The following is a 23,116-nucleotide window of genomic DNA, read 5'->3' as shown; positions in this document are numbered from 1 at the left end:
GCAGCACTGCATCTGATTTGGGGCTTGGTTCTCCTGGGGAAGAGCTGAGTGAGTTCTGGGCCTTGATTTTCCTGATGGGAGGGGTATCCTGTGATGTCACTGTCCTGTGTCCTCCCTATGCAGCCTTCCTTAGGTCTAATGCTCCAGGACGCTGGACTCTCTACCTGTCCTGCCGAGCTGGAGGGAAGGGTGAAGGCAGAAGCTTCTGTGGTGGTACAGTTGCTCCTCTGCCTACACTGCCCCAGCTCACAGGCTGCCCCATCACCCTCTCACCCTTCTCCCACCTAGTGCTGTGGTGCTCCATGCTGGAGCTCACACACCTGCCCATCAGCGGAGGGTGAGGAGCCTGTGAGTAAACCTCAGTTTCCAGCTCTTCCTTGCCATCCTCACGTCATCTTTCTGATGCTAGATTCACACCAATGTTTCTTATTATGTTTTTCTATCCAAGTCAACATTCCAAGCCCCTTTTCTCAGTGGCCACTGGTGCAGTCCCCAAGATTTAGTCTGTCTGATCAGATCCAAAGCAGACCTGTGTTGTCTGTAAATTATTAAGAGTGCAGATTCCCCAGAAATAATTCTTGGACTTTAACAGCTCACAGCACAGAGTTTGGCTTATGGGAGACAGGACAGCAGAGGGAGGTAGGGTCACCATCTGTGCTGGTTTGCAAAATCTATTCCATGGCTCTCTTCTCGCTGGGTTAAATTTCCTGGTGGCTAAAAGTAGTCACACAGTAGCCTGAATGCTTTGCTGCTTAGATATTTCTTTCAGCAGATATACTAGCAAATGGCTCATAATTTTTATATTCCATAAAGTTCTAGAACAGGACACAATTTTGCCAAGGTTTTTGCTACTTATAACAAGGACGGCATTTACTTCGATTTTCAATACCTTGTTCCTCATTTCCCCCTGAGCCTTCACCAGAATTGCCCTTTATGCTCTGTTTTCAGGAATCTAGACTTTTGCTGGTCTGCTCCTCCCAATTCTTTCAGCCTCTGTCCATTAGCCACTTCCCATTAACCAAAGCTGCTTCTGCATTTTCAGGTATTATAGCAACAGCCTCACTCTCATGTACCATATTTTCTTTCCATTTCTTTCCTACTGCTATAGAGAAATACCATGGAATGGGCAATTTATAAAGACAATAGTTTTATTTGGCTTATAGATCTGGAGACTGAGAAGTCCAAGATAGAAGGGCGATAACTGCTGAGGGCCTCCTGCTGTTATCCAAGGCAGAAGGAAGGGGAAGCAAGCACCGAAGTCAGAGAAAATGACTGAATTCATCCTTTTTATCAGAAGACCATTCCCAAGATAACTAATTCACTCCCACGATAAAGGGCATTGATCTGTTTCTGAGGGCAGATCCCTCATGACCTAGTCATAGCTGTCCCACCTCCCAATACCATTACCTTGACAAGTTTCAACATGAGCTTTTGTGAGGACATGCAAGCATAGCACACACATCTACACTATGAGTCAGTATTTCCACTCTTAAGTCTATATCTTAAAAAAAAAATGCATATGTCCACAGGAAGAATTCCAAAAAATGTTCACAACAAGTTTATTCATAATAGTTGAAGACAGGAGTAACATGGATATCCATCAACAGGAGCATGGATAAACAAGTTGTAGTATATTTATGCAATGGAATATTAGTCATAAGAATGACCTACTGATACAACAATATGAATACACTTCAGAAATACTAATTTTGGAGAAAAACAATTCAATGAAAATATGATTCCATTACATGAAGCTCAAGAATAGACAAAGCTACTCAACAGTGAAACACATAGAAAAGTTTTTATCTCTGGGATAGAAATTGATTAGAAAGGAGCATGAGGACACTTTCTTGAGTGATGGAAATTTTTTTTATAATCATTTCAGTTACTATTGCACTGGTGTATGCATTTGTCAAAATGTACCAGGATGCCCTTCTATTAATATTTGTGTTTTACTCTCTATTAATTATACCTTAATAAAAAGTATTACTAAAAATTAAACAGCTAAATTGCATAAAAGATGGGAGTCATTTACAAATGTATGCTTGTATTCTGCACAGCCCAATTTAAAAATGAATCACACAAAAAGAAGAAAAGACAGGAACACACATAGCTGTGTAAGATTTGGAGAATGTGAGAAGTGCTCAGTGACTGAAATAGACAACATTGAAATTTGGCCACAAAATAAGCTCAAGTGATGAGTGGGCTGAAAAACAAGTGAGGATCAATATCAAGGAAAGCTGTAGACAAACAAAAGCTCTCTAAAAATATCTTCATATGCTGTTGAAATCATTCTGAGAACCATGAGCTGCTATCCATTTCATAACTTGGGAAATTGGGCATTCATCAGTCTCACAATTGAGACTTTCATTTCTTTTTGGCTTTCAACAGACTGGCCAATTGGTGAACTGATTTTTTTTGCCCAGCAAGCAGCCTGCTCCCCTCTTTGTGAGTGGGGTCCTGGGAGACCCGGCCCTCCGCCTTTGGCAGCCTCACAGAGGGGAGTTGGGCACAGCACAGACACACGGGGTTCCCTGCATGTGCGGTTTGCAATCCCTGTAAAGCCCAGCTGTGGACCTCCCAGTCCTGCAGTTAATGGATCCCAACTAAAGAAACCTTTCCTCTAGGTGTCTGCTCTACCTGTAAGTGCTAAAGAGGGATAGAGGCTGGAGAAAAATAAAATGTTTGCTCAATATTATTCTGTAACATTTTACAAGAAAATAAATTGAGGAGTCCATGCATTTTCATCCAAGCCAAGGTCATGCGGATAATAGCTGAATTTCTTCCTTAATCTACCCTGAGAAGACTCAAACACTGTTATATGCCCACAAATACTTTAGTAGTGACTTATTTATAGTCTATTTTTGATAATTCTTCTAGTCAATTATCTTCAGCTCTAACAGCACAGTTTGATGCGTCTACTAACATTTTCCTTCAGTTGTCTGTTTACTTAGGTGTTTTAGAACTTCTCAATATTTTTTGCCCTCCAGAGAACACATACTTGGTGTCCAATGGAATCTCAGCCAAGGTGATGTTATCAGTAAGACTTATGAACTTGTAGAATCCCAGATCACTCAAGCAGGTTAAAGCTGTTGCCTGGTCAGGCAATTTCCAATGTTCCTCTGAGGCATTTGCTCCTCTGCACCCGCCCCTGATACGAAGGCAAAAATTCTTCAACTGTAGATGTCACTAAAGATTAGAGGGACTTCCCGCCTCTTGCATAGCTGTAGGTAGCCTAGCAATAACTGAAAACTGCTGCAACATCTGCATAATATGGGATCCAAGCCCGAATTTTTCTTAACCCTTTCCCTCCTAGACTGCTCGCCCAGACTCCCCAGAGCCCAGTGGACCATAGTGCCATCTTGTGGCCAATAAGTGAAGTTTCATCATTGTTTCTTCTGCTGGGAAGTGTCTGCTGAGTGAGCTGGCAGAATATTCCACAAGTGCCATCCCGCAGGTGTTATGAGCAGCTTCCCTAAATCATCATACCAACACTAGTTCTAACCCTGACTATTGCTTTCAGTTACCAAAATCTTAATATCCCACCATCATTCTGAAAAACTCTTAACAAATAGCGCCAGTTATAGTTTAACTTTTTCTCCCTTAAACTACCATCTAAAGAAAGAGGAATAGAATGAGAGGAATGAAAGGAAATAATATTTGGTTTTAAATAGTAAGAAAACACAGACGTTGAGGTATAAAGAGATTATTTAATCTGAATCACTAAAGATAAACAAACACATCCTCCAAAAATGACAGTGTTACCCCAAAAGTATAGATCAGCAAAAGATGAAGTCAAATATCTATTAATAAAAAGTAAAATTGAAATATATAAAATGAAACCTCTTACAAGACAATAAGCAATGGTGGAGGGAGCAGTACCTAATGTAGAAAATAAGGATGGATATAGCTAAGACTAGCAAAGGGGCTGCTACAGGAAATGATCACCTTGTACAATGCACATCCACTGATCTGAGCACCAAACACGGAAGAGATGATTCTGAAACAGGCAGAGGAGCAGCGGGAGATGAGGACACGCTGGTACAAAATAGCATCATAAGGAAGCAAATCAGCCAGGGGACTGTGGATTAGATGACTGTGCTTTCTCCTGTCTCCTGTGACAGCTGAACTGGACCATTCTCCTCTCCAAGGATTTGCTTCTGCACCCTGAGTTAGAGGCCCCTGGGATTTGCTCCTCCTCAGCTTCCCGTGGATGAAATCCCTCTCCCTCCTTGTTGAGCATGGCCTGAAAGAGAGGTCATCTCTCCCTCCCCTTCAATCCCACAGTATTGGGGATTGGCACAGACTTCTCAATTGGCATCGACCTCTCTCAGGGCATGCTCACATGCCCCCTAACTGTGCCTTTTCATTTCCACTAGACTGAAAGTTAGATGTGGGCAATGAAACTTAACACCTTTATCATAGGATGCATAAGTGACTGCTTTCAAAATTATTGCTGTTTCTTTTACTGCCTTGGGTTATATCTGAACAGGAAAAAAAGGCACAATTTCTTAATGTGACTTAACCACAAAAACCTTCCCAAGTGCCAAGAACAATATAACTGTCAAGGGATTGCTCTCCTAATTGGTGAGATGGCAAAATAAACAAAAAACAAAGAAAATATTATCAAATACTTTAATGGAGACACAGAATCCCAGTCCTTCTTATACAAACATCACTCTTTGGCCTCCCTCTACCTAAGAGACAGGCAGAGCCATTCCTGTGCCCTGAACCTGGCAGGAAAACCCTGCTGGAGCCTGTTGGGAGCTGGTGAGGATGAGCCTTGGTGATTCTGTCCCAGAGCAGGGATTCTCAGGGAACTCTGGACAACTTCCAGGGACTGAGATGGAGAGTGGCCACACTCTGTCTTGGAGAGGAGAATACTGAGGGCATGATCCTTCTGACCTCTCAGCCTAAAGTAAAAGCAGAGTCATTCCTGACTGGTGTGGAGCTGCTTAGTCTCCAAAGCAAAATAGTCCTTGTTTCAGGGTCTGTCGGTGACATAGAAGAATAGCGGGGCTGTACGTGGTTCACAACCCAGAGTTGCTGCTTGGCCATCTCTGTTCCCAATGACTCCAGCATCTGAATATTCCATGTGAGGAAAGATAATTTATAAATAATGAACTGGTTCAGTGATACCTTTAGTTACATTCAAAATAGTTGTCATGTTCCAGACTGGCATGCTTGTAGGAGACACAGAGCTACAGAGCAAGAGAATCTGGAGATTGAATAGAAATAGGTACAATTGAGGCTCCCTTAGATGATGGCTTCTCAGAGCAGGAGTAGAGGGGAGGTGAATTCTGAGCCCTTTTGGCCCCACAAGAAATGGCATAACAGGGACATCAGAAAATACCCCAGGGATATGCTGCTATACTGGGTGTCTGTGAAGGTGGGGGCATGGCTGGTAGCATTTCCTAATTTCAGTTGTACCAGCATACCCACCATGACAGACTTCAAGCAGCCAACATGGCTTCACTGAAAGGGGAGCTGGGAAGAGTGGTATGCCTATTTGGTTCTTCTGAGTCATTCAAGCCGGCTCCAGCACATCCCTAGACTCAAGAGCAAAGCTTTCAAAGTTCTTCAATGCTTCCTACTCAACATACTAAAATGAGGCCACAGCAACTATAGCACACCTCATTGTTTTCATGAAAAGATCAGAGTGTGATCCTGGATCTTGGAATGGACAAAGGGATGTTTGTGCAGAGAAAGGATTTCTGAGTCCTCCGAAGCTGCCAAGAACACAGAGCAAAGAGTTATGCTGGTTGGTTGGGAGCCACTAGCCTTTGACTTAGAGTAATTGCAATGAAATGTTTCTCCTGCTTTACTTAAGACAACAGAATGATTTCAATAAAGCAGAAACCCTATTCCTTCCTATTTGTTCATTAGAAACATCTGCGCCTTGCTCCTCTTGCATGTTCATTCTCAGTATAAATTGGAAGCCCTGCTCACTTTTGCTACATGTTCTTGCAGCGCCATTTACAACAGTGGACTGTGTTCTGTTCAGCCTTAGTGTCAGAGCTTGTCCACTGTTAGGACCAGGTGTCTCAGGAGTCACGGAGAGGAAAGTGGCAGCAGTTAGAGAGAAGGTCTCAGAAGACAGGGAATTCCCATCTGTGTGCTGGCCTTACTCAGTCCCAGGAGACACAGGGCACCTGAGCAAGAAGCGATTTGATGACGACACAAGAAAAAATGGGTCCAGAGCAACTCCCCCTCAGTGACCGTCATTCTCTGGGGAAAGAAATTTGGTGTCTGTACCACCACAATTTCTGATCAGTGAATTTGGAAGGACTATGATGCCCCTCCTAGCTAAGAAAGACTCAGGGCACCTCTTCAGGGTGGCATCTGGGACACCGAGTCCCCAGACGTGGAGAAATGGCCTGTCACTGAGGACTCTCAGAAACCCATGATCCATGATCACATGATCTCTGACCAGTGCATTCACTTTCATAGATACAAACTGCAGCATCACCCACAGATAGGTGGAAGATTCTACTGCAATATAATCATTGTACTTCTATTTATAACAAGTACTATATAACAGTATATAATGTGAAAATTAAAATAAAAAGGAATAGATTCAATATTATAAGTAAAACACCTCTTGAGTTAAAGGCCTCAGGAAACTTATTTCAAATCAAATGAGTTTGACAGCAATGAAAACACTCAAGAGTCTAATAATCAGATTTGCTGAGCGAATCAAGGTGAACGGGCAGCAGTGGTGAATGCATGCTTGTGTGTATCAGAACAGCAGCCATGGCAAATGGAAACAAAATGAAGGATACTCTTGGCTTAAAGTAGACAGAAGAAATGAAGTCTTATTGTTATCATGATTGCTTTTATCACGTAAGGACCACAAAAGTTGCACAGACCTTTACTTCAAACAGGAAGAGAGGTTTGATATTTTGTTGCAGAAACTTCCGAGGTGACAGGGATAGAAGAGGCTTCAGAAGAAAGATATTCCTGGGGATGTAGCCTCAGACCTTCCAGATGCCCCAACGTATGAAAAAGAGGCGTGTTTCCTGCCCATGACAACCTCATTTATGTGGGCAGCACAGCAGCCCCCAAGACCTATAGAAGATGCATGTCTGCCCTGAAGGCCAAGGCTAAGACACCCACTCCTTGCTTGGAGCAGTGAGCTGGCTCTGAGCACTCCTAGAGTGCAGTGGGACGTGATTGTTTTCACCACCTACATTTGCAGTCACTGTGTTTCAGGAATGAATCTGTGGTCTCTTTCTACCCAAAGGACAGCCGATGTCCAAATCTACTTCTTTCCCATGAAAAGTGAGGAGCAAAGAGAGGCCTCTGTTAAGGGTCTCTAGGAGCTGCAAGGAGAAAGAAGGATGAGGTTTGTGAACAGGAAGGAGGCGACTGTGCCACACTGTGGCTAAGCTGCTGGCACAGAGATACATGGCCGAGTCCCGCTGCTCTGTGCGCTGGATCGTCAGAGTGGAGTTGGATCCCTCAGGCCTCTCTGCAGAGAACCGATCATTGGGCATTCCTGATTTGTCTGGTTGAGCTTCATCATTGAAGTAAGTCAGAAACTCTGGGCCCTGCCCCAGGGCCTGTCGGTACCAATAAAGGGCTACATGACCCGAAATTGGATCACACCTGAGAGCTACATCCTGTCCCCTCTTTGTGACTTTGTACCTGGGAGCCTGGGAGACTCCAGCACCTGTGTGATCTGTGGAAATAGAATTTGGCAACAGAATAAGGAAAACATTTGTCATCAACACACACACACGCCCACATGCCTACACACAGAAAAAAAAATGAAATTACTTTGTGTTCTGAGGACTCACCTGTCCCTAGGAAACCCAGGACCACCCAGCATAGGAGCCTGGTGCCCATAGCAGGGTCAGGCCAGGATGAGGGCTTTACCAGATCAGTGTCACTGTGAGCAGGAGCAGAGGATGAGGGACGTCCTTGTCTCCACAGGGCAGTTCCCACAGTGACATCACTTCCTCTCTCAATCCCCAGGACCTCAGGATCACAGCATTTCTATTAGAACACACTTGGGTGCTGCTTTAAATATTTATCAGCTCCTTTTTAACAACATCAATGCATGGCTCATCGCCTTGGGCTCCAGAGCTGTCTGGACCCGGAGGTCTCATGCTGTATCTCTGAGTTCATCTTGTCATCCCACAGCTGCTTCTTGCTCCTGTCTGCTGGGCATTTACTCTAGGATGCACCAACACCGCCCCTAACATAGGGCACAAAGTGGTGAGCTCATTGCATTTCCTGCAAGTCAGGGTCCCCGGTGCCATCCCCATTCATGCTCCAGCCTCCTCCATTCCCCCAGTCACACGTGCCCAATGACTGTCCTATCACATGGGTTCCCTCAAGAACTGCCCTCGTGCCTTTCTTCTGGGATCATTTCCCACCTTTGTTAACTGTAACTCAGAAAAGATGCCAATAGAAAACCATCTCAGGCATAGAGTGACTTATTAACGCTCATCTATTCCATGCCCTGGACTGGATAGCTGGGATCTTCCATATGAAAAACACCAGGACCTAAAGTTCTTGCATCAAAGATTTGTTTTACCGTTGTCTAATTTAAGACACTGATGGAAGCAAAGTACTCAGTTTACTGTTTAGGTCCAACTTATACAAAGTAAAATGAATATTCTTTACTCTGAAATCATACGTTCTCCTCTGAGTAAATTAAAAGGTCACATAAATCATGAATTAAACCTACTGGGCTAGACTGGGCCAAGAGAAGACAGAGCTTTTTTCTGGAAAGGCGAAGTTTCCAGGGTTAGTCAATGTGGTGCAGGAAGAAGGCTGGCATGTGAAGAATTTTCCCTTGTTAGAAGATGCTGGGATGTGTGATATCCTGGGTACTCAGCTGATCTGAGGGGAAAGGTGGTCAGGCATGTAATAGGAGGGATGAAATTTTGTCAGCAGGATTGTCCTGGGAAATTGCCTTTCAACCATCTGAGACATGTTTTGGGCTCTTTGGCCCTCTCTGCTCTGTTTGGGGGCCAGGTCTCTACATGGAGAGAAGGCATCTCTAGCACACAGTATTCTTGCCATCTTCACAGAAATGCGGGCAATTTCTGCAGATCTTAGGATTTCACTTTGGGTTGGCCATCAAATCATTGAGCTGATCAGCTACAAATTCATGAAGCACATTTCTCATACTGCAGAGTCCAAAGGGAGACCAGAGAAGTTGCTTTGGGTATAAGCGAACTAGGTCCAGGAAGACAGCAAGAGGTGAGCTTCCCTCCCACTGTCTCCACAGGTCACTGCACTCTGACCAGAGTTCTGATGTCCATGCAACTCCAGCAGGATGGAAGCTCAGGAAGGAGACAGAAGCAGGAGGCAGAGCCCTGCCTCTGGGTGGAGTGAGAGTTCAGGCACACGATTAAAGAAAACTTAGTCACCAGTGTCTGGAACATCTACATACAAATTGTGTCCACATTCACCTGGGCAGCACAGGTGTCCCCTGGAGAGGAGTCCACAGACTGTGGCACGTCGAGACAGTGTGTGATCTGATGCCTTAATCTGGGAGAATCCATCCTGTGCTGGATTGTGTTAAGTCAACTTTGCAAAGGTAGGAGTCTGCCTTCCCAGAGTGATGTTTCTGTTATCATTCTGGGTTAGAGATGGTCAAGGATACATTTGTGTAAAATTTGGAAGATAGATGTAAAACAGTCACTATTACACATAGCAGATAACTGGTCAGACAGTGAGAGTCAGTGGCCAGCAGATACAGAGGCATCCAATAGACCTTGGAAGTCCTGTTCCTTCTGCACCCTGTGTACAGTTCATCTTCCCAAAAGCAGCCAGGCTGCCCCCAGTGTTTGGCAGTGCACCTACATGGGTGGCCCCCACACAGAGAGAACAGCTTCCCCAGACACAGATTTCCTTGGCCTTTTCCTGTGCTCCCAGGTCAAGGTCCCACTGCATGGCCTGGCATGCTCTGATCCTGTCATGTCCCTGCCACTTCAGCCTGTCCTGCCCAGAGCTCCAGGAGCCCTGACTACTGACTGGCTCCCTCACCTTCTGACTTCTCTCCTCCAGACCTTGTCTTCCTCAGCTCCTCCTACATATGCATAAAGTCTAATTCTGATCATAAATCTGTTACACTGTCAAATTTGTAGTGGCTCTGTTTTATTGATGCAAACCTAATGGAGATTTTCTTACTAGAGGTGGTTTCAAGGAAGAACCTTTATGAATGGAATTCTAGAAGTGGATCCCTATCTGTCTGGATTTGTTGCGGGGAAAGACCCTGAAGGAGAGCACAGAGACCTGGAGGAGTTCAGGTGCTGTAGCCACAACAGGAAGCCTTGAGCCAGGTGTGGCCACCATGATAGTGATTCCCCATCAATTTCCAAGACCAACCTGAGCCCAGCAATCAAAGGGGTGGGCTTTCCTGTACTTAATGCTAGATCTCTGCCAGGTTACAGTAGATGTAGCGTGTTCCTACTATTGGTTCGTCCACCCACTCATCACTCACTCAGCCTGTCATTCACTCATCTATTCTCTGTGAAATGGGTCTCCCCACATGCCAGGCACCGATGTTGGTAAATGCAGCAGGCACAGCCTTAGCTCTCATGGGCTTAACAATTTGGTGGAGAGTCTGGGCATAGTGGCTCATGCCTGTAATCCCAGCACTTTGGGAGGCCTTGGCAGGTGGATCATGAGGTCAGGAGATCGGGACCGTCCTGACCAACATGGTGAGTCCCTGTCTGTACTAAAAATACCAAAAAGAATTAGCTGGGTGTGGTGGTGTGTGCCTGTAATCCCAGCTACTTGGGAGGCTGAGGCAGGAGAATCGCTTGAACCAGAGAGTCGGAGAGTCGGAGGTTGCAGTGAGCCGAGGTAGTGCCACTGTACTCCAGCCTGGTGACAGAGCAAGACTCTGTCTCAAAAAAAAAAAAAAGGAAAAAAAGGGAAAAAAAATGGGTGGAGTACAAAAATTATCAGACAAGTAGCTGAGAAAGCCCAACTGTGCTAAAGGTTACCAACAGACATATGATTCTATGAGAGCTTTTGAGTGGAAAGTTGATCTCAGCTGGGAGGCGGGGGAGTGCTTCCTGCAGGAGGGGCAGATTATGCTGAGATCTGAAGCACAGGTAGGCGCTGGCCAGTAGAAAAGGAAGCCTCTAGCCTAGGGCAGAGGGAATGGCCTTTGAAATCTCTTTGATGGGAAGGAAGGAGGCACAGAAGAGAGGCTCCCCTTATAGCTGCAGTAGAAAGGGGCGGGGAAGTGAGGGGAGGAGAGACCCAGCAAGGCCTTGGAGGGTGACTGCCCAGATGGGAAAGGTGGGCCACAGGAGAGACTACGTGAGGTTGGGGGCTGGGAAAACCCTAGAGAGAGGAAGCAACATGGTCACCAGGAAGAGACAGGAGTCTAGATGGATCTGAAATACAAATCCTGTTCCACCCTGGGGGCCTCGGACTCAGGATGATGAGTAGAAAAGTAGGAGCTGGGGAAGCCCTGGCCCCAACGCGAAAGGAGACCTCGGAGGACAGACCAGAGAGAGCAACAAGGGAGACATCTGAGGACCTGGGACCAGTCCAGGCCTGGCTGAGATGCCTGCAGAGGCACGTGGCACAGAGCGAGGCTCATACTGTCCCGGCCCCTTGGGGCCACTCGGGGTTCCAAGGTTCCTGGTGCAGAAAACTTTGCCCAGGGCATCCCTGAGTCTTGGGTGGGGGAGGAGGGCAGCACCTTCCCTTGCCTTTATGTGCAGAGAGGAGACAGCCTTGCAGCGCTGTGGAGTAACTGCTGCCACAGAAGTAAACAGAAGTCTGAGAGGGAGCAGCTGACTCCAGCTTGAGCGGGAAATCCTCTGTGTTTGATCTGGAGACATTGTAGCCATTAGGAACTTCTCCTTTGTCAGTGAGAGCAGCAGCAACTGAGTAGTAAATCAGCCTCAGCCCCTTGCCTGGGTCTTGTCGATACCGATACATGTATTCATGGTTCATATCCTGGGCACACAGCAGTGTCATGCTCTGTCCTGTCTTCACGACATGGAATTTTGGGGTCTGAGTGACACCAGCATTCACTGGACGTGCAGAGAAGGACAAAGCTGATGCTGCAGCCCCAGTGGAAATGGGCTGGGCCTTGAAATCCACACAAGGGGCTCTGCCCAGGACCCACCTGCCCACAGGAGAGAAAAGGCCGCACAGCACAGGAGCCCGAGGCTCATGGCAGGGGCTGCAGGACGGAGGGGTCTTCTGGGTCTGTGCATTGATGAAAGGGGAACAGGACTCTCAAGGGAGTCATTCTGAGACTTCATTCTCCCTGCCTGGGCCCCAGAGCCTTCCTGTCAGGAGAGGCCACGCCCATTCCCCAGATGGTCAAATTCAAGATAAATGCGCCAGTGAACAGCTGAGAATGAGAAGAACACATTTGTCTGAATTGAAACAAGTCTACAAGATTTTCATGACCTTTTGGAAACAGTTTGTAATTCACTGTAAATTTTATTACTTCAATAATATAATAATATTCTGGTGTTAGTTGTCTACACAGTGCTATAGTCTAGAGTCTTAGGGACACTCCTCATGTCTTCCTGGTGTTTTTGACTCCTGTGTCCCAAATATTCTTTCAAGTATCTTTTTCTAATTTGCTTAATTGACCATAATCCTGTTTAAAATCCTTTGTCTATATTGGTTTTCTCTGTTATCAGGTTTCCAAAACCCAGGGGCAGGCTCATCAACATTGGAGGAGTCGTTTTGCTCTGTTTCTTGTCAATCCACTGACAGATGAGACTCCTGATAAACCCAGCTGAGCACCTTCAACTCCACCCAGGGCTCTTGCTTTCCATGTCTGGGGTGAGACCGCAGCAGGCAGAACCACCTCACTTTGCTGACTGTCCTCTAGGTGTGGATGAAGGTGACCACACTGCGTTGCCCATGACTTATGGGCACAAAGGTGGCCTGATGCGTGAGAGACTCAGGGAGAGAGGGCAGGATTTAGGGTAAGGAAGAATCCTCTGTTTGTACTTTAGATGTCGTGTTTCATAAGGAATATCCCTTTGTGCGGGATTCCTGCCATTGATTTAGTAATAAATAAAAAGGAGCTCAAATAATATATCTTGTGATTCCTCCAGGATTTTACAAGCTTTCCCCTGGGGTTTCTCCTTGTCTATTTTCTGAGCTCATCATCTTCTCCTAGATCCAGCCAACACCTTGCCCCCAGGTCCCTCTGTCTACTGAACCAAGCAGCAGGGTTTGATTCCTTCTGGCTCCCCTCATTTCCATGGCTGCTTAATTACAGGTGGGATGGGTTTAGGATGGCACAGGGCAAAGCAATGTAAAGGGCATTATTCTTCTTAGGGCTCTGATTCACACTCAGGACTATATGCTTCATGGTAGAACCTCATGGTGCTCATCGCGTGTGGATCAACATCCCCCCATCCTCACCTCTCAGCTTGCTACCAGTTACTCTTAGAGTAGAAAAGGCCTTAGAAATAATCCTGTTTCCATTTCCAGGTGTGCTTTGTAAGGTGGACTTATTATTACACAGCTATTTGTCCTTCATTTCCAAAGAAGTTACTCCCTCAGGTGTGCATCTGTGCTGAGACCTGAAAAACATTAGGAGAAGGTGGAGGGTTGCATCACAACTTCACAGCTTAGAATTTGATATTACATGTCCTTTGTCTTCCACATTCTGTGGCCACTCTGCCGAGTTCCCTACTGTCCCTCCCCACTGCCTGTACTTCCTTCTCTGCTGATTCAAAGAAAATAAGATCCTCCCAATTTTAGAATGCAGGAACATTTACCAATTTCTGGCCCATGAGAGTCTCCATTTGAACTCTGAGTTATTTATTAAACAAACTGTGACTCCATTGGCCGTACCATTTTTGCCTTCGCCACCAGACTTCATAAGGTAAAGAAGCCGTATAGATGTTTACTTAACGTCAAAAATAAATTATCCCACCTTGCAACTACTTACAAAGCAAAACTGACTAAAATCAGATGAGATTCTAGTTAACATTGTTTTCCTCTCCATTTCATGTAGAGGAAGTGACCCTTAGTTGCTTCTCCTCCCTCCCTCATTTTAAGAGCAGCTCGTCACACAGTTCCCTGGCCTAGATTATCCACATCAGTGTCTCTGCTACGTCTTGTGATGGGAAAAATTTTCTCAAAGTTCAGATCTTCTGGTTCCAGGCCACTAACCACATACCCACTCTAGTACCTCCCCACTGCCAACACCATGATGCTTTCACCTTCAGTGCTGTAGGGTACACAGACTCTACTGCCCCCTGGCGTCTGATCCGAATACAACGCCAGATGGTTCTAGACTTCACCTCCCTCAAACTCCAGTGACCCCTCTATCAGTTCTACACAGAAGCAAGCCAACTGTCCTCCATCTGGCTCCACCATTTATTAGCTCTGAGACCATGGGCAATGCCATTCATTAACCTTCCTGGACTCTAGCCACATCTAGACTCGTCTATAAAACAAGATGCACATTCCTCTCCATGCTTTATGAGGATGAACTGAGATACTGTGTAGGCTCTGGTAGGTTTGATAAACATCTATCCTTTTATCTCTCCCTGTCTCCTCATGCAGGAGAAACTGATAAAGCTCTCACACCTGCTAGGATTGTGAGTGATGGAAAAGCTGCATTCATCAACTGGGTTCTGGGGTGAGGAGAACTTGGAAGCATAAAGAGGTCATTCGGTCACTTTAGAAAAGATTTGGCAAAATTTAGGACTCAGACAATAGAGCATGAATGTACCTGTCTGCCCTCATTATGCAATATGAAGCAGCTAATAATAGCAAGTTAGATCTATATCGACAAATCTGGAACAATAAAGACCAAGGTATATTAACAGAAAAGAGTATGCATGTGGCCGGTAAAGTGTACAGGTGAACCCAATTTCTGTAGGTGTACTTGGGTAGAAAGGTATGCATGAACACAGAAAAGAGGGGTGAAAAGAAGCACACCACAGTGTTTGTATTTGTTACAAATGGAAGGTGGGATTGGACATACATAGACCTGTGTTGTCAATGCTGTCTGCAAATATACAATTTCAAATGAACTTTCCTTCCTGAGAGCAATTGAGGAAGAGGACTTCTGAGGCCAGAGCTGCAGGAGGGGCCTGGAAGAGAGGTTGCATCTACTCACATCATGGTGATGTGCGTTCCTTTGTCCAGCTGAGACTGGCCTGGCAGAGAAGCTCAACACAAGGCAGAGTTTCATATGCACGGAGCTGCTCAGAGCTCTGAAGGCCCCAACCTGGGCAGTGTTGGGGAGACGCCTATGGGACAATGTCTTCCACTGTCCGGATCACGATCTCGTAAAGACAAGGCCACCTATATCTTCCACTGAACTTTGTGTGCAGAGGAAGGTGGCTGTGGGGTAAAGGTGTGCAAGAGGGCACAGAGGTCTGGGAGAGACTGTCTGACACCAAGGCCACATATTTGGCTTTGAGAGGAAGTCAAAGACATTCAGAGATTCCTCTGTAGTGTGTGCTGGGACAGATCAGCTGTGCACCAGCTTCGGCTCCTATTAACATCTGCACCTGTATTCATGGATGGCAGTCTCAGGCATCTCCGTGTCACTTCGCGTCCTGCCTTTGTTCTCTGGTATCTTGGGATCAGGTTGTTCCAGCATCTGTGAAGTCTATGATAGAAGGAAGTTGAGTGCCCAAGGAGGGACCCCAATAATGCAGACCTGATGCAAAGGCTTAGGCTAGGATGTGGTGAGCCAAGGAAAAGGCTTTAAAGATCTCACCTGCCCCCAGGAGGCAAAAGGCCACACCACTGAGGAGTCTGGTGGCCATAGCAGGGCCAGGGAAAAATGTGCAGATTGTGGGGAGTTTTTTCACTTTGTGTGTTGGGGACATAATTCCTGGATGTCAGTAGAGTCACTGGTGATGCCACTGCCCCTGCCAGACAGTGACTCTGCCCTCTGCCTGCTATTCCGCCCTCTACCTGCTGCAACCTTCAACCTAGAGTCAAGTCATAAACCTTCACCCATGTGGTCTCTGCTCCTGGCTGTCCCTCTTCTAACAACAACAGCTTGATAAAGTTCGTGATCATTTACATCCAGCTACCTCTCCACTGTCAGCGCAGGGTGTCCATTTGGGGATCTTTTTGACAGGCTGTTGCTTCTTCACTGAACATATGTGCTTCCCTCCCATTCCTAGGTCTCTATGTTATTTCTGACATGAGATATATTTCAGGTACATTTCTTCTTAATGGAGAAAAGCCAAACTTAAATTTTACTAGAATAAATTAAGAAAAATATATTTAGACGTTTATATGAGAAAGGAGTTTTTGTCTACACACAAACAAAATTGTTTTTCGTTTTTGTGGCATTAAATTAAACTCTTGTACATCAAAAAACACCATAAAAATGAAAATGTAGGCTACAGATATGGGAAAGACAAAGGGAATGCATATAAATGATTTTTTAAAAAGTGTGAAATTTAACATTCCTCAAAATTGCTAATTAGGAGGCCATAGTAATAACCCCTGAATACATCTGAGCCTCTGCTGCGGCCCTGCTGGTCACTAGAGGGCAGTGTGAGGGCTCTGGTTTACTGAACAGGATACAGAAGGTGATGATGAAACAGGGGGGTAGGTGGAAAATGGATGGACTAGTTTGTTTCCCACTTCTGATCCTTACAAGCCAGGAGACACTGGGGAAAATGACTCAATGTCCCTGAGCCTCCCATCTGTAAAGGAAGGATAAGAATGTTTGATTTGCAAGGTTGTGGAAAAGCTTTAAGATATATAACCTATACAAAAATCTAGCACACACCAAGCGCTCAGCAGTCACTCTTCTACTGAAGTTACCCAGGAAGGGACAAGCTACAAGAAGATGCAACACAGAAGCGGGCACACTCAGGGCACAGGAAACCTGGGCTCTATTGGTTGGGAAAGGTCTGCCCTCAGTAGGACACAAGACATGCCTTCCAAACAACTAAAAGCTTCCCTTGAAGGAGTGAAACCTGGGTGGGGCCTGCAGCTCTCAAGTCAAAGCTAAGGCAGGAAGTTTATATACAGAATGTCAGTGACTCTGCTGGGCTGTGCCAAGCTGCTGGCACAGAGATAGAGGGCCGAGTCCCCCAGCAACAAGGCGTTCACATTCAGCTCAGAGCTATAGTTAGGGAACTGGCGAGCTGAGAATCGATCAGGGAAGTTTCCTCTTCCTCTCTCTTCTTTCTCATAATACTCAAAGATAAACTGGGGCCCCTGACCCAGGGCCTGTTGGTACCAGGACACAGTGTTGTGCCCAGACTGAGGCGAGCATCTCAGAGTCACTTGCTGTCCTCTCGTTTTGATCAGGTGTGTGGGACTTTGGGTGACTCCAGCGTCCACTGGGCCTGTGGGAAAAGCAGATGGAGGATGAGCTCAGGAAACAGCCTGGAGGTCTTCTCCAAGGTAAAGTGGAGGACACAGGGGTGGGAAAGCTGAGAATGGGGCTGCTGTCCTGTGCCCAGGACTCACCTGCTCCCAGGAGACAAAGCAGTGACCAGCAGAGAAGCCCGGGGCCCATGGCACAGTGGTGCAGGCAGCACTGCACCAGATTCAGGGCTTGGTCCTCCTGGGGAAGAACCCAGTGAGTTCTGAGCCTTGATTTTCCTGATGGGAGGGGTATCCTGTGATGTCACTGTCCTGTGTCCTCCCCATGCAGCCTTCCTTAAGTCTAGTGCACTACGGACCCTGGACTCAAGCTGTCCTGCAGAGCTGGAGGAATGTGTGAAGGCAGAAGCTTCTGTGGTGATACAGTTGCTCCTCTACCTACACTGCCCCAGCTCACAGGCTGCCCCACCACCCTATCACCCTTCTCCCACCTAGTGCTGTGGTACTCCATCCTGGAGCTCACACACCTGCCCATCAGGGGAGGGTGAGGAGCCTGTGATTAAACCTCAAGTTGCAGTTCTTCCTTGCTGTCCTCACATCATCTTTCTGATGCTAGATTCACACCATGTTCCTTATCATATTTTCCTGTCTCAGGCAACATTCCCAACCCATTTCCTGAGTGGCCAGCGGTGCAGATTCCCCAAGATTTAGTCCATCTGATCAGAATCAAAGCAGACCTGTGTTGTCTGTAAATTATCAAGAGTTCAGATTCCCCAGAAATAATTCTAGGGCCTTCTCAGCTCATAGCACAGACCTAGCCAGCTTGGGACTCAGCACCCTCAAGGTCATCCTATACGTAGTGCTCTGGACAGTTTATGTTATTCCCTTCAGATCCACCCTGCCTTCAGAAGCTGACCCCAGTGTATTATGTTAACTGGCTCCTCTTTTCTCTAACTCCAGAGCGAGTTTGTCTTATTGGAGACAGGACAGCAGAGGGAGGTAGTGTCACCATCTGTGCTGGTTTGCAAAATCTATTCCCTTGGCTCCTTTCCTGCTGGGTTAAATTTCCTGGTGCCTGAAAGTAGTCCACAATAGCCTGAATGCTTAGCTGCTTAGATATTTCCTTCAGTAGATATCCTAGCTAATAGCTCATAATATTTTTATTCCATAAAGTCCTAGAACAGGACACAATTTTTCCAAGGATTGTGCTACTTACAACAAGGATAACACTTACTTTGATTTCCGATATCTTGTTCCTCATTTCCCCCTGAGCCTTCACCATAATTACCCTTAATGATCTGTTTCAGCAATCTAGGCTTTTGCTTGTCTGCTTCTCCGAATTCTTCCAACCTCTATCCATTACCCATTTGCCATTAACTAAAGCTGCTTCTACATTTTCAGGTCCTTGTTGTAGCAACAGCGCCACTCTCAGCACCATGTTTTCTTTCAATTTCTTTCCTACTGCTGTAGAGAAATGCCACAGACTGGGTAATTTATAAAGACAAGAGATTTATTTGGCTTATAGATCTGGAGACTGGGAAGTCCAAGATCAAAGGGCCATAGCGGCTGAGGGCCTCCTGCTGTTATCCAAGGCAGAAGGAAGGGGAAGCAAGCACCCAAGACAGAGAAAGTGGCGGAATTCATCCTTTTGATCAGAAGACCATTCCCAAGACAACTCATTCACTCCCCCAATAGGGCGTTGATCTCCTTCTGAGGGCAGATCCCTCATGACCTAGTCATAGCTGTCCCACCTCCCAATACCATTACAATGACAAATTTCAACATGAGCTTTTGTGGGGACACGCAAGCATAGCACACACATCTACATTGTGAGTCAGTATTTCCACTCTTAAGTCTATACCTAAAAGAAAATAAAAAAAAAAGAATCCATATATCCACAAGAAAGAATTCCACAAGAATATTCACAACAACTTTATTCATAATAGTTGAAGACAGGAGTAATGTGGATATCCATCAACGGGAGCATGGATAAACAAGTTGTGGTATTTTTATGCAATGGAATATTAGTCATAATAAAGAATGACCTGCTGATACAACAATATGAATACACTTCAGAAATACTAATTTTGGAGGAAAATAACTCAATAAAAATGTTATATGATTCCATTTATATGGAGTGCAGGAATAGACCAAGCTAGTCAATGGTGATAAAAATAAGAAAAGTTTTGGCCAGGTGCCGTGGCTCATGCCTGTAATCCCAGAACTTTGGGAGTCCGAGGTGGGTGGATCAGGAGGTCAGGAGATCGAGACCATCCAGGCTAACACAGTGAAACCCCGTCTCTACTAAAAATACAAAAATTAGCGGGGCATGGTGGCGGGCGCCTGTAGTCCCAGCTACTCTGGAGGCTGAGGCAGCAGAGTGGCATGAACCCGGAAGGCAGAGCTTGCAGTGAGCTGAGATCACACCACTGTGCTCCAGCCTGGGCGACAGAGTGAGACTGTCTCAAAATAAATAAATAAATAACTAAGAAAAGTTTTTATCTGTGGGATAGAAATTGATTGGAACGGAGCATGACGACACTTTCCTGCATGACGGAAATTTTTTTATAATCATTTCAGTTACTGTTGCTCTGGCATATGCATTTGTCAAAATTTACCATGTTGTCCTTGTATTAATATTTCTGTTTTTATCTCTATTAATTAAACCTTAAATAAAATTATTACTAAAAAGTAAACAGTTAATTGCATAAAATATGGGAGTCGTTTACAAATGTATGCTTGTATGCTGTACAGCCCAATTTAAAAATGAATCACACAAAAATAAGAAAAGACAGGAGCACACATATCTGTAAGTTATGGAGAATGTGAGAAGTGCTTGGTGACTGAAGTGGCAACTTTAAAATTTGGTATCAAAATAAGCTCAACTGATGCGTGGGCTGAAAAACAACTGAGGATCAATATCAAGGAAAGCTATAGACAAACAAAAGCTGTTTACAATATCTTTATATGCTGTTGAAATCATTCTGACAACCATGAGCTGCTATACATTTCATAACTTGGAAAATTGGGCATTCATCACTCTCACATTCAGACTTTCCTTTCATTTTGGCTTTCAACAGATTGGCTAATTGGTGAAGTGATTTTTTTGCCCAGCAAGCAGCCTGCTCCCCTCTTTCTGAGTGGGGTTCCCGGGTGACCCGGCCCTCTCCCTTTGACAGCCTCACAGAGGGGAGTTGGGCACAGCACAGACACACGGGGTTCCCTGCACGTGGGGTTTGCACTCCCTGTGAAGCCCAGCTCTGGACCTCCCAGTCCTACAGTTAACGGATCCCAACTAAAGAAACCTTTCCTCTAGGTGTCCGCTTTACCTGTTAGTGCTAAGGAGGGATACAGGCTGGAGAAAAATAAAATGTTTGCTCAATATTATTCTGTAATGTTTTACAAGAAAATCAATTGAGGAATTCATGGATTTTCATCCAAGCCAAAGTCATGATAATAGCTGAGTTCCTTCTTTAATCTACGCTGAGAAGACTCAGACACTGCTCTCAATAACACAAATACTTAGTGGAGACTTATTTATAGTCTCTTTTTGGTAATTCTACTAGTCAATTATCATCAGGTCTAACGGCACAGTTTGGTGCATCTACTAACATTTTTCTTCTGTAGTCTGTTTACTTAGGTGTTTTAGAGCTTGTTCTCAATATTTTTTGTCCTCCAGAGAACACGTGCCTGGTGTCCAATGGAATCTCAGCCAAGGTGATGTTATCAGTACGACTTATGAACTTCTAGAATTCCAGATCACTCAAGCAGGTTAAAGCTGTTGCCTGGCCAGACCTGCAGGGAAGATGAGGTGCAGCAGAGACGCACTGGGCTCAGGACACAGCCCACCCCTCGCTTTTCCCTTTTCCTCTGAGGCAGTTGCTCCTCTACACCTGCCCCTGACCAAAATTTGCCCCGGCCAAAATTCCTCAACTGTAGACGTCATTAAAGATTAGAGGGACTTCTCGTCTCTTGCATAGCTGTAGGTAGCCTAGCAATAACTGAAAACTGCTGCAACATCTGCATAATACTGGATCCAAGACCTAATTTTTCTTAACCCTTTCCCTCCTAGGCTGCTCTCCCAGACTCCCCAGAGCCCTTTCGAGCTCAGTGGACCACACTGCCATCTTGCGGCCAATACGTGAAGTTTCATCATTGTTTCTTCTGTAATGGCCCAAGGAATGCTGGGAAGTGTCTGCAGAGGAAGCTGCCAGAATATTCCAGAAGTGCCATCACGCTGGTTTTATGAGCAGCTTCCCTAAACCCTAAGTCCAACATTAGTTCTAACCCTGATTATTGCTTTGAGTTACCAATCTTAATATCCCACCCTCATTCTGAATAACTCTTATCACATAGGTCCAGTTATAGTTTAACTTTTTCTCCCTTAAAACTACCATCTAAAGAAAGAGGAACAGAAGGAGAGGAATGAAAGGAAATAATATTTGGCTTAAAATAGGAAGAAAACACAGACATTGGAGTATAAAGAGATTATTTAATCTGAATCACTAAAGATAAACAAATCGTCCTCCAAAAATGACAATGTTACCCCAAAAGTATAGATCAGCAAAAGATGAAGTCAAATATCTATTAATAAAAAGTAAAATTGAAATATATAAAACGAGACCTGTTACAAGACAATAAGCAATGAATGGTGGAGGGAGCAGTACCTAATGCAGAAAATAAGGATGGATATAACTAAGACTAGCAAAGCGGCTGCTACAGGAAATGGTCAGCTTGTACAATGCACATCCACTGATGTGAGCAGCAAACAGGGAAGAGATGATTATGAAAGAGGCAGAGGAGCAGCGGGAGATGAGGACACGCTGGTACAAAATAGCATCATAAGGAAGAAGCAAATCAGCCGGGGGACTGTGGGTTAGATGACTTTGCTTTCTCCTGTCTCCTGTGACAGCTGAACTGGACCATTTTCCTCTCCAAGGATTTGCTTCTGCACCCTGAGTTAGAGGCCCCTGGGGTTTGCTCCTCGTCAGATTCCCATGGATGAACTCCCTCTCCCTCCTTGTTGACCATGGTCTGAAGGAGAGGTCATCTCTCCCTCCCCTTCAATCTCACAGTATTGGGGATTGGCACAGACTTCTCAATTGGCATCGACCTCTCTCATGGCATGCTCACATGCCCCCTGACTGTGCCTTTTCATTTCCACTAGACTGAAAGTTAGATGTAGGCAATGAAACTTAACACCTTTATCATAGATACACAAGTAACTGATCTCAAAATTATTGCTATTTCTTTCACTGCCTTGGGTTACAGCTGAACAGGAAAAAGAGGCACAATTTCTTAATGTGACTTAACCACAAAAACCTTCCCAAGTGCCAGAAACAATATAACTACCAAGGGACTGCTCTCCTAATTGGTGAGATGGCAAAATAAAACAAAAATAAAGAAAATATTGTCAAATACTTTAAAGGAGACCCAGAACCCCAGTCCCTCTTATACAAACATCACTGTTAGGCCTCCCTCTACCTAAGAGACAGGCAGAGCCATTCCTTTGCCCTGCACCTGACAGGAAAGCCCTGCTGGAGCCTGTGGGGAGCTGGTGAGGATGAGCTCGGTGATTCTGCCCCCAGAGCAGGGATTCTCAGGGAACTCTGGCCAACTTCCAGGGACTGAGATGGAGAGTGGCCACACTCCGTTTTGGAGAGGAGAATACTGAGGGTGTGACCCTTCTGACCTCTCAGCCTAAAGTAAAAGCAGAGTCATTCCTGACTGGTGTGGAGCTGCTTAGTCTCCAAAGCAAAATTGTCCTTTTTACAGGGTCTCTCGTTGCCACAGAAGAATAGCGGGGCTGTAAGTGTTTCACAACCTAGAGTTGCTGCTTGGCCAT

The 23,116-nt window shown here is 45.4% G+C and overlaps 3 gene segments (V, D, J or C); all 3 read right to left on the bottom strand.

Moving 5' to 3' along the window:
* Positions 1-6,211: 6,211 nt before the first annotated feature.
* On the bottom strand, positions 6,212-7,905 carry LOC101135313 (T cell receptor beta variable 7-6-like). The segment is given in 3 exon segments: positions 6,212-6,270; positions 7,388-7,681; positions 7,800-7,905. Coding segments are annotated over 3 exon segments (402 nt in total).
* Positions 7,906-11,571: 3,666 nt separating this feature from the next.
* LOC134758823 (probable non-functional T cell receptor beta variable 6-7) lies at positions 11,572-12,319 on the bottom strand. The segment is given in 2 exon segments: positions 11,572-12,020; positions 12,110-12,319. Coding segments are annotated over 2 exon segments (588 nt in total).
* Positions 12,320-16,947: 4,628 nt separating this feature from the next.
* LOC134758822 (T cell receptor beta variable 5-5-like) lies at positions 16,948-17,542 on the bottom strand. The segment is given in 2 exon segments: positions 16,948-17,291; positions 17,416-17,542. Coding segments are annotated over 2 exon segments (393 nt in total).
* Positions 17,543-23,116: the final 5,574 nt, after the last annotated feature.

This window comes from Gorilla gorilla, chromosome 6 (genome assembly GCF_029281585.2).
Source record: "Gorilla gorilla gorilla isolate KB3781 chromosome 6, NHGRI_mGorGor1-v2.1_pri, whole genome shotgun sequence".
NCBI classification, from domain to species: Eukaryota; Metazoa; Chordata; class Mammalia; order Primates; family Hominidae; genus Gorilla; species Gorilla gorilla.
Note: the sequence above shows the minus strand (reverse complement) of the source record. Positions and strands in the feature narration are given on the sequence as shown.